Source organism: Tyto alba, unplaced genomic scaffold (genome assembly GCF_018691265.1).
Source record: "Tyto alba isolate M040663 unplaced genomic scaffold, T.alba_DEE_v4.0 Super-Scaffold_22, whole genome shotgun sequence".
NCBI classification, from domain to species: Eukaryota; Metazoa; Chordata; class Aves; order Strigiformes; family Tytonidae; genus Tyto; species Tyto alba.
In genome coordinates, this window is record NW_024881296.1 from 27,699,421 (window position 1) to 27,717,814 (window position 18,394).

The 18,394-nt window shown below is 40.6% G+C and overlaps 1 protein-coding gene and 1 long non-coding RNA gene across 2 annotated transcripts in view; one reads left to right on the plus strand and one right to left on the minus strand.

Annotated features, from left to right (window-relative positions):
• The window catches only part of LOC122153723, a 56,267-nt gene that overhangs the window by 12,163 nt on the left and 25,710 nt on the right, over positions 1-18,394 (plus strand). The window lies entirely within an intron of this gene.
• SMIM28 (small integral membrane protein 28) lies at positions 1,631-9,529 on the minus strand. The gene is made up of 2 exons (XM_032983103.2): positions 9,188-9,529; positions 1,631-2,585 (listed from the first exon to the last, which is right to left on the minus strand). Exons 1-2 carry the CDS (start codon positions 9,296-9,298, stop codon positions 2,187-2,189), a joined length of 510 nt encoding a protein of 169 aa, XP_032838994.1. The 5' UTR covers positions 9,299-9,529; the 3' UTR covers positions 1,631-2,186.

Genomic DNA, 18,394 nt, shown 5'->3' on the forward strand with positions numbered 1-18,394 from the left:
GGCATTTACACTGTCAGCTTAGTCAAGTATACAAGAGTTTTTACCAAGAGTTTTCAATGAGTTTTTGTTGTCTTGATTGACATCTATGCTTCTGCGGCATTGATTTATTAGCTGTACCATTGCTAGCTATATCCTTGAGAACAGTATGCTGTGTTTTTTACAAAGGACATCTCCCTTATGCTCCATACTCACATGCCTTTCCTGTTCTGCAGGAAACCTGGTTATCCAAATAATGAAAAGAACTACTGTATAACAAAAGTCATGACATAACATGATTATTTACTAACAATTAGACTGAAATTAATAAATTCTGTGATTAAAAATTCCTAACAGTTTCACTTATGGACAGTTATTAAAAGAGGTATCAGTGAATAATTTATTTACCATAAGCATTCAGCTCATTCTTATTTGGTGTTTTTGTGCCTTTTCCTCCTTAGAAGTTTGTAAAAAAATATAAAAATAAAATAAAATTATACTCTGAGCCAGAATAAGACTGCTGGCTCAACTTCCCATATAGATAAAACTTGCATTTTTAAGAGTTGTTTTACTATCAGGGCATATATAGTTCATGCTAGTGGAGATTGTACTGGCAAAAGTAGTTGTGTGTCTGTAGTTGGAGGCTTTGCTGGCATAGGGACCCAAGTAAAATCCTTGTAAGCATAAATTAAACCAAATGTTTTATTTTGGTGGCAGTTCTGTTTTGGCCACTGTGGTATTACTGAACTATCATAAAGACATTCTGACTTGATGTCAAGGTTTGTTTCTTTTTTTTTTTTTTTTTTTTTTTTTTTAATTATTCCACTTCAGTGAAGCTAGGATCTAAATTTCTAGTCAGGATTTTTGTTACAGATAAACATCTCTCTTCAGTGAAATATGTGCGCTTGTTCTTCCTTTTCTAGACAAAGGGTGGAAGCTGGTTACTTCATAAGACCAAGCAAGGACGATCCTGTTTTGAAAACATATTTTATCATTGGCAAGTACAAAACAGTGAGTCATGAGTCAATTTTCAGCTCAGCAAAGATTAAGTGCCAGATGCTCAATCTGTGTATAAGCATGAATCAATATTTTCCCAAGATGTTTGTTTCTGAGCTCCTACTGTGGTTGCAAAGAGCTGGGTCATCTTTTCTTCCTTCAGGTAAGAGAAGAGAGACAGGATATTCTATTAATATTAAACCACTGTATCTCATACTGGAGATATGTACTACATACTTTCCATGGATATTTAGTAGAGACATTTTGTGTAAACCACATGTGTTGTTTCCCTTTAGATGTCTTTTGGGCAAGAAACTTGCATGTGTGTGAGAAGTAGATGCATCTTAGTCTCCAGAAAAATGGACCTGCATCAGTAAGGGACTCTGGCAGCTCTGACACAGAGGACAAGCACAGAGATTGCCCTCTAAGCTTTTGAAAGCCTCCTTAATAAGAGGGGGCTTGTGTTGTTCCATAGTTTCTTACTAAGTATAAACAAAAGGTTGTATACATGTACTTAATCTCATCATGGTTGTTAATAGTTTCTTAATGGAAAACTGAAATACAATTATCCTTCACATCATAGTGAGTTCACAACTTGTAAGACTTTACATATGTATTAGCAGACATTAATATTTAATAACTCATAATCTTAATCAGGTTTAAACAAAAATAATGTTATATATTTATTTGCTTTCCTGAGAGCTGTTGTGATATTTGCAGAGCACTGTAGACCAATGTGATGTTAATACACACAGAAGGAGTGAATCAGCTTGTCAGAAACTCAATTAAAAATAAACATGTAACAAAGAAAAAGCCAAACTGTAATAGGTATGTGCTAAAAGCCCTGTTTGTGACTAGCGAATGTGTAGCGTAATTCATGTTTCCTTGTAGATGAGGGATTGCAGAAGGACAGATTCCTACCCCTCCTTAAATTTAATCCTTGCATGACATGCTTTGTTAACTGGAATACCTGTGTTATCAGTCTGGGACAGATGTGGTGCTACACTGTGTGTACGCTTGCCACAAATGGAAGGTAGAGAATCCTAGGATGAGTTGAAAAGACTCATTCCCTGTCACTCCAAGTTTCTTCCTTCGTTAATTCATTGGTTTGGCGCCTCATTTGGAATCTTGTCACTAATTTTAAAGGCCATAGCAGTTCCACGTTTGTGCCTTGAGGGGCTGCATGTTTCAGCTAAGGTGTTTCTGTAGGAAGTTTATTTGGCACTGCTGGACTGCAACGTGCTCTCTTCGTAAGGAGGCACTGGATCTGGAGAGAGCTCAGTGTGAGCCTCATCCATGGAAGTCTTTGTGGTGGCCTCCTCGTAGGATGGAGGCAAACACACAGTGAGGAATGTGGCATCGGGGAGCAGAGTGGAGTAGTGAAAACTCTGTTCGCTGTTCCAGGGCAGCACAGAAAGGAAATTGGACACATCGTGCTCAGGCAGGGCCTCGGGGAGGTCGATGCTGAAGATCTGTCCCTGCGGAGCAGGGCGCTGGCAACGACGGTACAGGAAGAGCAGCAGGAATGCCAGGAAGAGCATCATGGTGGCAGGCAATATGATGCACAGAAATGGTTCTATGTCATCTTTGGTTGAACTTGTCTGCTGTCTGCTCTGTAACCAAAGCAAATAGGTAGTGTGTTGGATTCCTGAAGACCTCTTAATTGGAGAAAAAAAAAAAAAAATACATTTTCCATCCCTGTTCCCCCCCTCTCATGATGTAGCAGTTGCTTTTCCAGATTACTTTCTGTCTGCATTAGTGGCATTCAAGCAATATGTTTCACAGACTCATGAACTGTCAAAGTTGTTGGTCCATTAAAACAAATGACAACTAGAGATGAAAAAAATGGAGACGTTGAAAAGTGATGGGTTTCTAGGAAACCCTGTCTCCAATGGGAGGAAAAACCCCAGTAACCTGGAGCTGTATGTATTTTGCTATGAGATTTTATTACTCCTGGATTACATGCAGACCCATCCCCTTTGCGGGAGATTGGTCAAGATTTTAAAACCTGGGAGAACACCAAATTGCAGAGTAATAGGGCTGGTGATCCACCACCTAGTGTTGGTTCTTTCTATTTGGAAAACTGTACTGCTTACTTTAAAGAACACATATTAAGACAGCCTATCCCTTTCATCAGGACCCACCGCCTACAATACCTGTTCTTTGGGCTGTTCTAACCTTACAGACCAGCCCCTAATAAAACACGGTGTGTCAGGGCAGTCTGGACTGGGTCTCTTTCTTGAGCTTGTTCTGCCAGCTACCCAAGAATAATTTTTCTGTTTAAAACTGTGGAAAAATAATTTCTGGTGTAAGAGTAATAGTGGCTGTGACTGCTGTGTCAGCATCATCTCCTGCAAAATGTAGCACATATGACCTCGGTCCCATAGATTTTGCATTGTGAGGTAGAGTTATAAGCTTTTTTTTTTAATAACATTTTGCTCCTCTGTTGCATTAGCTTCACTTTTACAATTTAATATACCTTATTTCCAGTCTAACTCTATCTAACGCTAGCTTCAAATAACTGGATCTCATTCAGAGTGTAGTCTAGAGGGGAGGAGGGGGAACCCAAACGCTAAAATGTTGTTTCTTATCAACTCATTCCCTTTGTAAGTACTTGAAGACTGTAATCAGATGGCTTTTTCACATGTTTATGGCGTGAGTAAATAGGTCAGTGGATCAGATTTCCTTTATTTTGAACGAAGGCAGATTTTCAAGCTAGGAGAACTCTAGTGGTTCTTTCCTCAAAGCATTTGGAAACAGGGATGCAAATGGGCTGTGTGCAGTACTGGCTCTGTGAAAAGGGCCAGTAACTCCAGAGCCCCCTTCTTAGTCTATGAAAACTTTCTCTACTTATTCTTCAAAGAATCACAGTCATTATTCCAGCTAGAAAATCACACAGTAACCTACATTCAACTGGTTATCTACCAGGAGTTTGTTACCTCTCCGCTTGGTTGCTGTATTATGAAATTCTTAGTATGTGGTCATGCCTAATAAAAGGAAGTAAATAGGCTTTGACTTCTAACAAATAGTGTGGGGGAGATTTCTGCTTTTTTCTTTTTCCCTGAGATATTATGGGTCTGAAGCCAAACACATCAAATTAATTTTAAAATACATTGAAACTTTTGTGGATTTTCCGCAGTTATCTTTTACCAAAAAAATGCATACTAAGGAACTATTTTGTATTTACTGATCATTTCTTATTAAAGAGGTTTTGGCAGAACGAGATGTAATCTTACCTGACCATTAAATGAGCTACAGGAAACAGCCGAGCTGGAAGAAACTGTTCAGCTATTATTCTAATGCAGATATTAAACTATTTTTAAAAAAGAGGGGATTTTAAAAAAAAAATGTTTGTTAACACTTTTTTATCATGTCTTGTGAGGTATATAAAACACTTCACAGGAAAATAAGAAAAATCATTCAGTTATTATGTTTATGCATTATGTATATTGAGACTCACTGATACTGTTGTTATCAATACACTTAGAATAAATATTCAGAAGACCTGAGCATATAATGTACAGCATTATTTATGATCAGCAAAGAGCATGCTTTTGAGATCCAAGTGTAAGTTTAGGGTTTAATTTTTAGGGAGCAGGCTTTCAGTCAGGTTAAGTGTTGTTCTGAGGATCTGTGAGTTGCACATTATTGTGGTTGTTTGTGAGAACAGAGGGTGAGATTGCCAGGGTTTCCTACATGAAACTAGTAAAAGGTATATAAACCCCTGATTCTCCCACCTTTAAACTCAGCGCAACTTCCCTAAAAATTTCACTGAAAGCATATCCATGTTTTAAATAACGGCCAAGAGTGGCGTATCCTTTGTATGCTGGTGGAAGCACAGGGTAGTGTTAGGGTTGCCTGACACGTCCTGTTATAAGACATGATCTCATACGAGGACTGGATTTCAGAGAGTCCACAGGATGGCAAGGAGACAGGAGCGGGACTGGGGGGTTGGATGTGTGGGTGAATCACAGGGTGAGAACTGATGTTCCCGATGTGAGGAGCTGTGGACTCGTCAGGGGAGGGCAGAGTAGAAAAGGGTGCGGGCCAGAATTGTGCAGCAGTGTGGATGGAGAACCTTGGCTTGTGAGGAGGGTGCGCAAGCTGCAAAGCTGCAGGGAGGAAAGCCAAAAGGGAACTGAGAGTGGGGCAGTAGGATTGGATAGGACTGAGAAGGGGTGTCTGAGGAACATATGGTGGGGCTCCTATCTCACTGCACCAGTCCTATTCTCCTTGCAGAAGAAGAAAAAGGAAAGGGCTAGTGAGAAACTGTGAGGCAGGGGAAGGAAAAGTTAAGTTTGATGGAAGGAATGAACAAATGGCCTTGGGTCTCGGGGGAATACTTTGCTCCAAAGCCTTAACTGTAACGCATCAGTCTCGGGCCTTTCAAATAAATACCCAGCAACAGAAATATGTAAAATGTATTATTGTTGGAGGGGCCAATTTGCATCTAATGGTAAGAAAATGGAAGAAGAGAAACGAGCTCGCTCAGATGGCCACAGTCTGTGGAACAGGTATAAAAGGACAACCTAGATTTGTTTGGGTGTTAGTGTGGTTACTGGGCTGAAAACTCTTTTTGTTTAAAAGACCTCCAAAAGTAACCTGTAGGATTGCTTCTAAAGTTCAAATTCAAGCCCTCAAGGCTGAATAAATGCCAGTATTTTAGAAATAAGTGAATCCTTAATTTGATCCACAAAGCACATAATTTTAAATTATGTTATTATGTACAAAGTGCCTATTCTAGAGGTGTGATAGATTGCCTAGGGAGGAAGACCACAGTATCTCAGGGTAATGTGTTGCAGGATATGTAAGAGTATGTAGTGACTGAGTCAGGAGGCTGGGGGAAGAGAGAGGACTGCCTGCTGGTTTGGGATGACAAATGCTCTCCGGGGGAGCTGAATTCCTGTCTCTGTTACTGAATGCTCTAGGGGGAGCAAGACAGTTCAGCCCAGGTGTTTGTTGTGGGTAATTCGTTAGTTATATCTCACTTTGAGTGCCTGGGTTGAGATCCCTGGGTCTGGGCTGCAGAAATTCTGCATCTGTGTTGCTGTCTCTGAAGGTGAAAGAGCAGTGCCCTGAGCCTGTGATTAATTTATTACACTACAAGTTCTGGGTAAAACTGACAGGTAATTATGAAACACTTCATATCCTCTTGTACTCCTTGAAGTGGTGAGGCAGCTGGACTACATGATCATTGTAGGTCCCTTCCAACTGAACTACTCCTATTCTGTCCTGTTCTATCCAGAATAACTACACCGGTGCCCAGTGACTATCTACTGAGTAACGTGTACAAAACAAAAGAAATTTGTTGTTTGAAGAAGAGGCGGTAAATAAGACACTGGGCTGTATGCTGAGAAAGGTGGGGAGAGCAGCACATTTAATAGCTAGTAATGAAGTGAATACCACGTCCCGTGCTGTTGTGAAAGAACAATATGTCTTACTACAGGCTGCAAGATAGTAGCATGTGAAGCAGGTAGCATTAAGGATTGGGTAGCAGGTTTTTATGTATGCTAACAGGTGACATTAAACACCAATTTTCCTCAGTCTGTGTTTCAAAGTGTCCATAGCTTTTTAAACACAGCTAACATTAAGCCTTAGCTTTCCTATTTGGGTGAAATAATCTGTAGGATACTTAGTGTATTATTTGAGTTGAAATTGTTTTTAACAAGTTAATACTGCCCCACAGATGCCCAAAACCTGAAGCATAAATCACTGGGAGTTACATGTCCATTTTGATACTGCCTCCTGCCAAACATTTTACATGGACTGATTTTACATTGAGATGTAGTACAAAAGGCTGATTTAACTTCCTGTAGGTGTACCCAGATACATATAAAATGTATCGGGAGACAATTGAGCATTATTAGTCCCTGTTTTTCTGTTGTGGTTTTGTGACCATTTCTGGGACAAATGGCTAAGGGGCTGCTGAAGAATGTTGCAAAGATCTTGATATAAAGACTTGGAAAAACTTATAGCCAATAAAAAAAATATATACTAAAAATAGAAATAATTTTAATAAAATGAAATAAAGGTCACATAGAAAAAAAGATTAACATTTCTCTGGCGTTCTAAACTAAAACTAAAGTTCAAAACTGAACTAAAACTAACTCCTAAAACTGAAGATCTAAAACTGTGAAAGTGTGTATAGGTATCAGAAATAGCTGCTAGAACTGGAAAATAAAATGACCTAGAAATGAAACAGAATCTTCCGTAGTTGGAAGTGTAAGCAAATAAATCAACTGCAAAACATGCAGAAAGGAAAATCCTCTACTGTTTAATACCTGAAAGTTTCCAAAACAAATATATGAAGTGACTGAGGGAATTATTTGATAGTATTTTCTTGGCTGGTTTGGTTTTGCTGCTGCTGCTGCTTCACTGGAGGTCAGCGCGCTCTGCCCGTGTCATCACAGACAGCTATTGTCAGGTTTGTAATGGACAAAAATAAGGCTCTGACTTCCAGTGTGAAATAAGTTACAGACACGTGAATATAGGGAAAATATCCTTTATAAAGAAAAAAGCAGAAAAGGGCATGGGAGTAAAATGGATTATGTTTCTAAAAAGTCCTCTCTTTTCCCAGAAGTGATTTTTAGTAGGTTGGTCTGGCCATTGCAGGCTCATGTTTATTCTCTTCCTTTAATTTATATCTTTGTAGGGACTGAAGGAGAGGGTCAGTTTTCCGAAACACTGAGTACAGACTAGAAGTAGCAAAGCCTTTCATTAGTAATCTGTCTGCCTATGTTTTTTTAACATGCTGAACATGTACAGTTGCCAGTTTACAGATTATGTGACCCATATGACTTTAGATGAGCTTTTACTGGTGTCTGTTGGTAAGGGAATGAAATTCAGCGTGCAGCCCAGTTGTGTGGAATTTCCATGATGAGTAATGGAATGGGTTTAGAATTGAACTCTGTCTAGACAAAAGAAGCCTAGTACCTGGCTTTGAAGGGAATGAACTTGTAAGGCCAAACATGACGTTAGAGGAAGCTTTTGTGTAAGGATAGAAAAATGAAAGTTTATTTGGCTGGCTTAAATTCCCATTGAAGTGAATGTTTCACTGGTGCTAGGATTTATTATGCTGTTAATGATTCGCCAGGGTACACAGAACTTTATTTAAATTATTTTTATTAATATAACCCCTATTTATATTAATATCCTTTGAACGTGAATCAGGAAACTGATTCTGAAATGTTTTAAGTGGATTTGGAACAAAGTCTGCTTTGAAGTCATTAGGCTGTGGTCCATGCATAGGTGCTTTTCCAAGCTCCATCCTACTTCTTAAAGCGAAAACATATAACTCTGGCAAACAGAAATACATTTTGATGTGGTTTTGTATACATTAATTATGACACATAATTTTAAAGTGAGCCTAGATTTACAATGGATTTTCAAATACTTCTCAGAATGTGACTCTGGTGATGCTGTTTGTTTCTCACTGTTAGACAAAACCGGTCTCAAGGTGTGAAGACGTTAGCATTGTCATTCTAACTCTGGCAATGTTACTAATGAGTTAGACTTTGTTAAAATTGCAGAGACATTTGAAAACTACTTTTTCTCCTGTTTTGACCCTTCACTCCTACCCCCTTTTTATTTTACAATAATACACTTGATAGCTAAGTAGAGTGGCCAGTTCATTCGCTAATGCTACTTGACTCAGACATTTACGGGGGATATAGGAGCACTTTAAATTATTGTTTCTGATCAGAGAGACCCTTTTGCTGTCTCCCAGACAAAGGCAGAAAGGCGGGCTGTGTTTTCATCTCCGAGGGCTACATCCCTCCCCCCACTTGCCAGCATGTGATCCTCTCTTGCAGAAGTAATCAGTGTACAGCTTAGGGAACAAGAGTTCATTGCTGACTGCTACTGACTCTTAACATCTGCAGAAAGGCTCCGTGGGACCAGATCCAAAGCATAAACATGCACTTAAAGGAAAGGAAATCACGGAATAGCAGAGCACATTATGTTTAAAAGAAATAATTAAACTTCTTTACCTGCCACCCCAATAAGGTTTTTCCTTCTAATGTTTTTCTTTCCCCACAAATGTCTTTAAAACAACAGCAATAAATAAATGCTGTGTCTCTGTAATTGAGCAGTACTACTTTGATACATCTCAATACCCAGGTATTTACTCTGTGCTACACACTGAGGCGTTACACAGACATACACACGCATGCAAAGTCAAAGGACATGCCACAGAGACGAGCAGTGGGGTACAGACCTGAAGCTCTGTTTCCAGAAGTGGCCCACCTGGTTCACTGTTTAGCCAGTCATAGTTTCCCCTGTCAGCATGTCCAAATTTTCTCCAGCTGCTGCCCAAGAGCCCCCTCATGCTTTCATTAACCTGGTCTTCTCTCTTCGTGCCTCCACCTTTCTTCACTGCTTGCAACCGCGTCCCCGCCTCCCAGCCTTGACCCAGCTGGGCTGCTCTCAGCTAACGATCCCTCTTAAATGATATCCCGTTTACAGTGCAAAAGAAAAAAAAAAAGAAGAAGTTAGACACCCCCCCTCCTGTCGTCGTCAGGAAGCCAAGCAAATAGATCTCAGAGCCTCTCTCCACTTCCACCTCAATCTCTCTGGATTTGCTTCGGTGGCCTACATTGCCAGCAAAGCTGGCATCAGGTATCCGGGAGCCAGGGCTGATAGTGCTCTGATTGGAGCGCTCCCTGCATTAGGATTATTAAAAGGAGAATTTGCATGTGAATCTGAGCCCACATGGTCATGACTCCGTGTGGATAAATAACGCTCTATATTTAGGTGTCTAATAAACACTTTTTCCAACAAAATAAAATATGTAAAACCCGTGCTTCTATGTCAAGAGCAAAGGTTCTCATTTGGTTACGTAGCACAAGAAGGAACTATGATCCAGGCACGTTTTTCCTCCCTGTTGCTGGAACATACAGTAAATGGTGAGAGTGGTTTCTGGGTAGAGAGGCAAGGACACAAGGCTAAATGCTGTGCTGAATTATTTAGCAGCGTTAGGATGTAGATGTTAATGATAAATCCAGAGAGAGAGCTCTGCCAGGAAAGCTTTGGTCACTGAGAGTATATGATTGCTTTCAGTAATAATGAGTTGTCAGTTCAGTTAAATGTGGACTTGTTTACAGCTTTCTAGGATATACCTTGTTAAGTGGCAATTGTTTCCAGTAAGAAGCCTTTGTGCTGTTTATCCAGCAAAAAAAAAAAAAAAATCACTGATGTATGTTAACCTCTGAAGGGAGGAAAATGTAATCTAAGTTGAAAACTGAATCAAAGTTTAACTCTTACTGAAAAGTTGGAGGTGTCTTTCTGCCTTGCTGTGAGCAGGGGGGAGAGGCTATTGATAATATTCCATTCAGCTGTGGTGTATTTTGCATGGTTTCTCAAGGCTAACCTGTTCAAGCAACAGCTGTGTTCAGGACTGATGATACAAAATTGGGGTCAGAATTGTAGTCCCTTATTTCTTACTTGGACTTCCTTTCATCAACTCTTCTTTTGGGCTTATGGCTCCTAGAAAACTGCAAGCCTGATTGGCAGCAGGCTGAACTCTCGCAGCCCCAACAAGGGCGCTCGGAAGCACCGGCACTTGACGTTTCTAACGAGAGGGCTCGGGAAGGGCCTGTTCAAGGCTGGCTGTGATCCCTGCGACTGCAGCGTGCAGGAGAGATTTACTCTGAAGGTGACCCTGAACTATGGGAAAGAAGAGAGGTGACTGCTCGATAAATTAATTCTGTTTTGTTACTGAAGTTGCCAGGTGAGCAGTGGACAGGGAGCAATAATATCAAATGAAGGGTTGGTTTTGGTGCTGAAGCAGCCACATCGTTCATCGGAAAGCAGACCTCACTCTTACTTCTGCTGACATGGTCCTGCGTGAAGCTAGGAAGGTCACCTCAACAAAGCCTTTGCACTCTTATGAAAAGACTCCTCTTTTCCTCAGTGCCTCACTTGTCACCTTGGAGAGCACTTTCAGAGGTGGTGACTGTTTGCAGCTGCAGCCAGGGGAGTTACACTGTGAATCACAACATCCCCTGGGAAGCCAGGTCCTAAATGTGGCTTAACAGGTCACACCAAGACAGCAAAATACTTCTGACTTGATGTCTCGACACCTTGTATGGAAGAAAGAATGATGACCATCTTTCCCAAATTGGTGTTAAGAAAATAAATTCCTTAAGGAGTCTTGTGACTGTGTAGCTTAAATTTGTCATCCCACATGCAAGCAGGAAACATTCATGTACTATCTTAATTAGGGCCTTAATACAGCCCCTAGGATTGTTAATGCTATTTTTAAAAGCTTGCTGTAAATTTGCTTTGGGACTGTGTCATGAATAATGAGGAGAAGTAAAAAATTATGTCTACTTATGATATAAACACCCTGTTTGACATCCTTGGATTCTAGTCAGGTGAATTTTAGCCAAAAAAATGAGGTGTGCACTTTTAAGACTCACTGACCTGATTTACCAAGTGCTGCTTTGAATTCTTGACCTCTGAAAAATATTTAAGAGTGATTTAGCTTTGTAGAGCTGAGACCAAATGGGAATTTGGGGAAACTTGGTGGCCTTTGTCATGCAGGTAATTAGAATATAAAATAATGATTGTCTCTATGGCGTTTTATATAATCAGTGGATCCAGCAGGAGGATTAGTGAGAGTAATGGGGATATGGTCTTTCTACTGCCAGTGGTCAGACATACTGCTGTTGTAGAGAAGATCTATTCTTGTGCAGAAATGAAACAGTACCACTCAGGACTGGATTAGTGATGTCAAATCTGTTGCAGATTTCTACCAACCCTGAAGGACACACATGGCACTTCTCACAGAGTTCATAAATGCCACCATAGCTTGGGCAGGCTGTAGTGTAGAAGCTGGGGGGAGGAGGAACATCCTTGGTCCCAAGCCCCATGATCAGATGTCAGGCTTGCCACTCTGAAGTGCAGGGGAGGTTGACCTCTGGAGGTCTTCAGACCTTGACATGGAAAAAACTTACCCCCCCTCTCCCTCCACTGGCTTTGATCTCTGAAATAGTTTAATATAACATTTGCCCTGTCAAATGATGTGGAGAAAATTGCTGGGATGGAACGGTACCACCAAATTGATCAAAGTTTAGTAAAGGTTTGTAAAACAGTGGCACCATGATGTATTGAACTGAGACACTGTTGCTAATATCACTTCCAATGTTCTAGCAGGGGATCGGGGAGAGACTTGCTGAGAAAACCACTGCAGAAAATAGACACTTCAGCTCTCCTCAGTACATAGCTCAAACTGCCTGTCATAAATAATTAATGCTTCTGTTTTGCTGAGATGTTCAAGGCTAGCAGTGTAAGTCTAGGCTCTATTACCACTAATATTGGTAGGGAAAAGAATAGCCACAGAACCCTAGATGCCTTTCAAATTTCTTGCTACTTTCTTCCTCCAGTTTCTTTTGCTGCTTTCTGCAGGCAGTGGTGAACCTTTCCTGCCTGAATGACTGCCCTGCTGTGAGAGAGGGTGTGAGGACTAACCTGAATAATGCCAAACTAGGAATTATAGGGTGATGTGTTACCGCTGTAAACAGTACTGTGTTGTCAGGTGTAGATTCATTGGTTGAAATGGAGCATGATGCTGATTTTTGTTTATAACCAGCTGGTAGGTTCTTCTGTGTCATTCAGATCGGAGTGGTGTTGGCTCCTGTCCATTCCCTTTCACTTGTGTAATTAAGCGATTCATAGTGACTTGCTCTTTTTCGGTAAATTTTGCACAATATTGAGATTTTGGATTTGCTTTTTTGTTAAACATCAATACTTTTTTTTTTTTTTTTTCAAAAACAAAACACCTTCTGAAGAGCAATCTCCTGCCCCCATCAAACTAAACCCACAGTCACTTCAAAGGGAAGGTACAAGTTGGCATAGCCCCACTGAAAACCAGTATTCTGGAGAGCAGCGCTTGTGGACAAGCTGTGCATACTCACGGACTGTAGAAATGGAGACAGGGAGACCCAGTTACAAAACATGTGCACCACGATGCTACGTGCCTTGGAGTAGGAGCAGCAGCGACCGCGGGAACAGGAGGAGGTACTGCTGAGGTATTGTTCCGATGCTGCAGATGGGTGGCTGAAAGCAAAACCTTTCGAGAGAGTGCCAGCGCCAGGCCTCAGGTCACTGCCAGAGCAGGATTGCCTCCTGCAGAACATCCCTTAAAGTTTTGTGAGCGTAACAATGCTTGAAAAGCTCTGGCCGTGGCAGAGTGCTGGTGACTGACCAGCATCCATCTGTCAATACTTTGTATATTTAATTTTTTGTAATTTCTGCCAATCTAGATTTAATCCCCTTCATTTGGAGGTCATCCTTACACTGAATTCTTGAATTCTTGCTCTTGCTTTCTCTTATTTAAATCTGTCAGTATGCTCTGTATGGTATTTTGTTCATATTTAGCCAAACTACAGAATTTGTTTGTTTATTTATTTGTGGGGGGTTTAGTGTTTGGGATTTTCTGGGTTTTGGTGTTTTTGTTTGTTTGTTTGTTTGTTTGTTTGTTTGTGTCTTTGTGTGTTTGTTTGTTTGTTGTTTGTTTTTTGTTTTTTTTTTTTCTTCATCCCATGTTGCCTTGTGTCAACACTTAGCCATCTTGCCAAGACTCTGCAAACCTTTCAGGGCGCTGGGACACCGAGCAGCCTGCTGTAGAAGAGCACTGTCCAAAAGTAAGCTGTCACCTTTCGACCCGGACGGCAGGCAGCGCGGGGTGAGGAGCCCGGGGGGGGTCGGCAGCTTTCCCCGAGCCGTGCCGGGGGGGCTGGGGCTCCCGACACCATGCTGGGAGGTCCCCTCGAGCAGCTGGGGTCCCGCGGCACTGGGGAGCCCCGTCTGTCCTGCAGCCACTGCCCGGCTGACAGAGCCCGTCCCAGGTGAAATCCCCAACGTCCCTCTGGGCCTGGGTGTGCAGTGACCTCTGTCAGCGTGCCCCCTGAAGAGCACTTCTCTCTCCAGGAGACCACAGTGAGGGCAAACACTGGAAAAACACGAACTTTTTTAAGGGGGGAAGGGGCTAACCTTGAAAAGCATAACACTTTTTTGCTCACTGTCCTAAAATCTGTGTGTCCGTGTGTGTGATTAAAGTGGTAGGGAATTGATTTTAGCTCTAGTTCATGTTTAGGGGAAAGGGAGTTTGAGTTGTGATTTTTTTTTTTTGAAGGGAAGCAGGAATTAGATATTTGGGTGTGTTTTGTATTTTCAGGCACTCTCCTCTGTGCTAATGTTGGTGAAAATTGTGCTGCCATCCTGGGCTCTGACTCTGCTATCACAGTCAGCCAAAACTCTGCCGTTGACTCAGCGTGAAGGGGCAGATATTAAGCCCTGTATATTGTTTTACCTGTCGTAGTTAAGCGGGCTGTGGGCCAGTTTCCCACTGCATTTATTACTCCTATTCAATGTAACTGAAATCAAGCAAGGGGACTTTTTTTTTTGCTTTAGTAAAGCTTAATTCAAAATGCATTTATCTGCCATAAGGAATACACTCTAAAGATGGCCACAGCAGTTCTGTTACTCTGGTATCTGAACCCCAGTTGCTTGAAAATTTATGTAGGATAATTCATCCCGGTGCTGTAGCCTTCTGATGACTGTGTGGCCTCCTGACCTGGAGCCCCTGGTATGGCTTATCGGATGCTTTGCCTTCAGTCTTGAAAAAAAATATAATTCTTGACTGATTCTGCTTCTCTGTAAGGGATTCTTGCTTTCAGGCTATCACCTGCAAGTAAGCATCCTCTGCTTTTCCAAGGTATATAAAAGATTGTTTTTTCAACTTATGCTGACTGAAGGATATTATTTTCATCAATAATTAAAACTGAACTTCATAGCACATCACCTAGCCAAAAAAAAAGCATCTGAATTTAAAAAAATAATTATAGATGCACAAAGTATAGGAATAGAAATATTTGTAGCATCTGCAATTATGGATGTATCTCTCCTTTTACAAGGCTTCAGGAAGTAGAGCAGATGTGAGTGTTACCACTGACATTAAAGAACAGCACATAAATATTTTCATATCCTTTATCCACACTTTATTTCTTTTGCTGGTTTCTTCCAGTAATGTGTGCCAAAATATGGAAATAAACTTTTAAGGAGAAATTGTGAATGTCTGGTTAACCTTCAGCTGAGCTTTTAAAAGTAAACTTTTAAGATTTATCTGCATCTGACAAAACTCTTTATTTTTATAGTATGGTATTGTTCATTGTATTCAATGTTGTTTACTCAGATTGTTGACCTTGTGTAATGCTGGGCAGGCCTCAGATATGGACCTTGCAAGCAATCTGCAATCTTGTGCTGTGTTTTATTAAGTTGGTAATTGGTGTAATAATGTATAATAGCCAAAAAATCTTGAAAACTTAGATTGCCCAAATTTCAACCTTTTTTGCAGAATGTTTGAAAGGTTAAAAAAATCCCCAAACAGTAGCAACAAAAAAATCCCTGCACAGCAATGCATAATCTCTATTAGTATCATCACTGCAGAAAAAAAGATTAGAAAAGAGAGACTTCAGTGATGGGTTCTCTTCTCTCCCAGACATTCTTGTTTGGGGTGGGGATTAAAAGTTAATCATCCTGTTTTGCAATGGTTTGTTTGGGATTTGTTTAGTTTGATTTTCCACAGTCCAGGAACTCCAATTGTATTTTATGAATACAAAGTTCTTGGTTTTGCTCAGCAGCTTTCCTTTATGTTTTTTATTTGTGGGCTTTTTTTTTTGGTTTGTTTGTTTGTCTGTTTTTGGTGGTGTGGTTTGCTTTGTTTTTTGTTTTTTTTTTTTGTTTTGTTTTTTTGCTGTTGTTTTGTTTTTTATTTGTTGTTGGTTTTTTTTTTTTTTTTTTTTTTTTTTTTTTAAGATGTATATTTCACAGTGGTTGAATCTCACTTTTTAAAAATTCACTACTGTTGAAATAATCTTTTAGTACATTTGGAATTTTTTTCCCCTGTGCATTTTGTGTTTTCAGGTGGTTGCATCTTCCTTCAGTATTGTGCAGAGCTTTAGTTAGTGTTTTGTACTTTGGCAAGATTGCTAATGACAGTGTTTGACAAAACAGTACCAATTCTGGCCACTGTGTGATCCTACTGAAGCAACTCTGACCAACTAAGTGTAGTCAATGATGAATTTTTTGCTTTGCTTATAATGGCTGAGTTTTGATCCATTTAGCAATTCTTTGTTCAAAATGGTACAGTTTTCTGCTGGAATATTGTGAATCCCTGTATCAAATCCCTTGAGACTGTATCTAAATACAGCAACCTCTGCGTCAGTACCTGTTGCTAACACAGTAAATTTTATACAAAAGCATGATGATATCTTCATAGCCTGATTTGGTTGATGTCATTTACTGCCAAAAATCTATCAACCCTACATGCTAAAGGAGTTAGTCTTTCTGATATTGTTGCTTAGAACCAGTGTGGCCAAGAGGGTGCAGTTGAAGAAGGAATAGTAATTTTAGCTTCTAAAGCTAGATCAGTTCTTCATCAGATTGGAAAAAAATGCAAATAAGTTATTAGCCCTTTGTCATCACTTTCAGGCCAGGTGCAGCTCCAGAGCAGAAAAACTGTAGGTATTAACATAATCTCTTACAGGTTAATGACTCTAATTAGAGATTTAGAGAAGCCCTGATATCTTTTCTGTCATTAACAATGACTCTGTAAATCTTCATCTGTCATCGTTAAAATGCTTGAAACATTTGAAAGCCTGAGAAAGTATACCTTTTGAAATCCATTCCTGCCCTGAAACACATTTCTCAGTAACAGTAAGAACGAATGAGTTGAAAATTATCTGTATAAACTAACCCAGCTGATGCAGTACATAAGCTTGTAAGGAGTTGCATTTGACTGTATAGATGTGAGGATGAGCTGTATGACAAACTGGACTAAAGACACAGTAGCGGGGGGAATTTCAGGCTCTGTAAAAGGAGGGTAAAAAGGCACTGCCAATTCCTCAAATGCCCTTTCAGAGAGTCAGGAGAGAAACTCTAAGGAGAAAGCTGCAGTAAACTGTGGAATAAGCCCAAGTAGCAGAGGTTACCCAGCTCTCACTGACTGGTCTCTGGCACAGGTTGGGCAGGTTACTCGCTTCTCCGTAACCCCAGCTCAGCACTGGTTAGGGGGCTTCCCTGAAGCTGCAGAGTGCATCTGTGTGAGAACCAGGTCTGTAAATCTGGAGACACTTGTTCAGTGTTGTGCTGGGCTCAGTTGTCCTTTCAGGAGAAGGGAGAAAAATTATTCCTGTCCGTGGACTTCTGGATCTATGTGAATCCCAACTCCCTGAATTGAAGCGTGCATTATTTAACAGAGCATCAGCTGAGAGGCTTTGGGCAATTTTGTGCTGTTTTAATTTAGGTGAACTGGAACATCCCTTTGCTTGAAATAACACACCTTTTGTGTACTGTTGCAATTCATGTGCTGAAGCTGAATCTCCTATTGTGAATTCAAAGATTTCTGCTTCCAATTTATGAATAAGATGCACAGCCTCCTGCAACCTGTAAAATAAAGTTTCCTATAGAAATGAAATACACAAAGAAAATCTTGTTTGTAAAAAAGGCCCCAAATCTGAAGACATGGCAAGTTTTATTTTCTCAAATGCACTTGTTAATGGTTCAATTTTTCAGCAAAATTGCAGTCAAATCTAGATTCAATGGTATGACCCTTGTTGCATAGACAGGTCAGCTAGCCTTTAATGCACAAAGCTTTATTAGCAGAGCTGATGGCATACGCTGACCACAAAGTTACCTGAAGGAACAGCAAAAAGGGAAAACTTTTCCCCACTGGTCATGTGGGAAGAGAAGTGAGGGAGTCTCAGGCAGGTGTCCTTCTCCTTGGGGTGTCCTCTCAAGGAACCAGGTGCCCCAGAACACTTCACTGAGTAGGACTGCATTGTTTTATCTGAGAGCTGCTCAAACTCCCCATCGGTTGCTTTTGCTCCTGATGTCGTTAGCGGCAATTGCATCACACCTGATGCAGTGTGAGTGCTGCATGCTGATTGGTTGCTCAGCTTTGTGCACATGTGTTATTGGTTAACATCTATCAGATAAATCAAGAGCCGTTACCCTAGCAGGTGCTGAAGTTAATTACCAAAAGCTGTATGGGGAAGGTTGAAGAGCTCTTACTATGGAGCTACGGACTGGAAATTAAAATGTCAGGAGGCAGAGGGGTAATAAAGAGATGAGTTAAATGGGAAAGGCAGATATTTTCTGATGCAAGAGATAAAAATCTTTCAGAATTGACCAGTGCAAGGCCATAAGGATAAGAGTGCTTGAGACAGCCACGGTGTCCTCGAGCTGGGGAGATGAGCATTTACAGAGATGCAAGTGGAAAGCACGTTATAGGATTGGAAATGAAAGGCCCTTGGTATTAAAAAAGGTAAGGCACATGAAACACCCTCAGTAGAAAACCACAGATACAAAGGCAAAGACTTTAAGTGTGGCTTCTTAAAATGAGAGCCTTATCCAGGCAGCG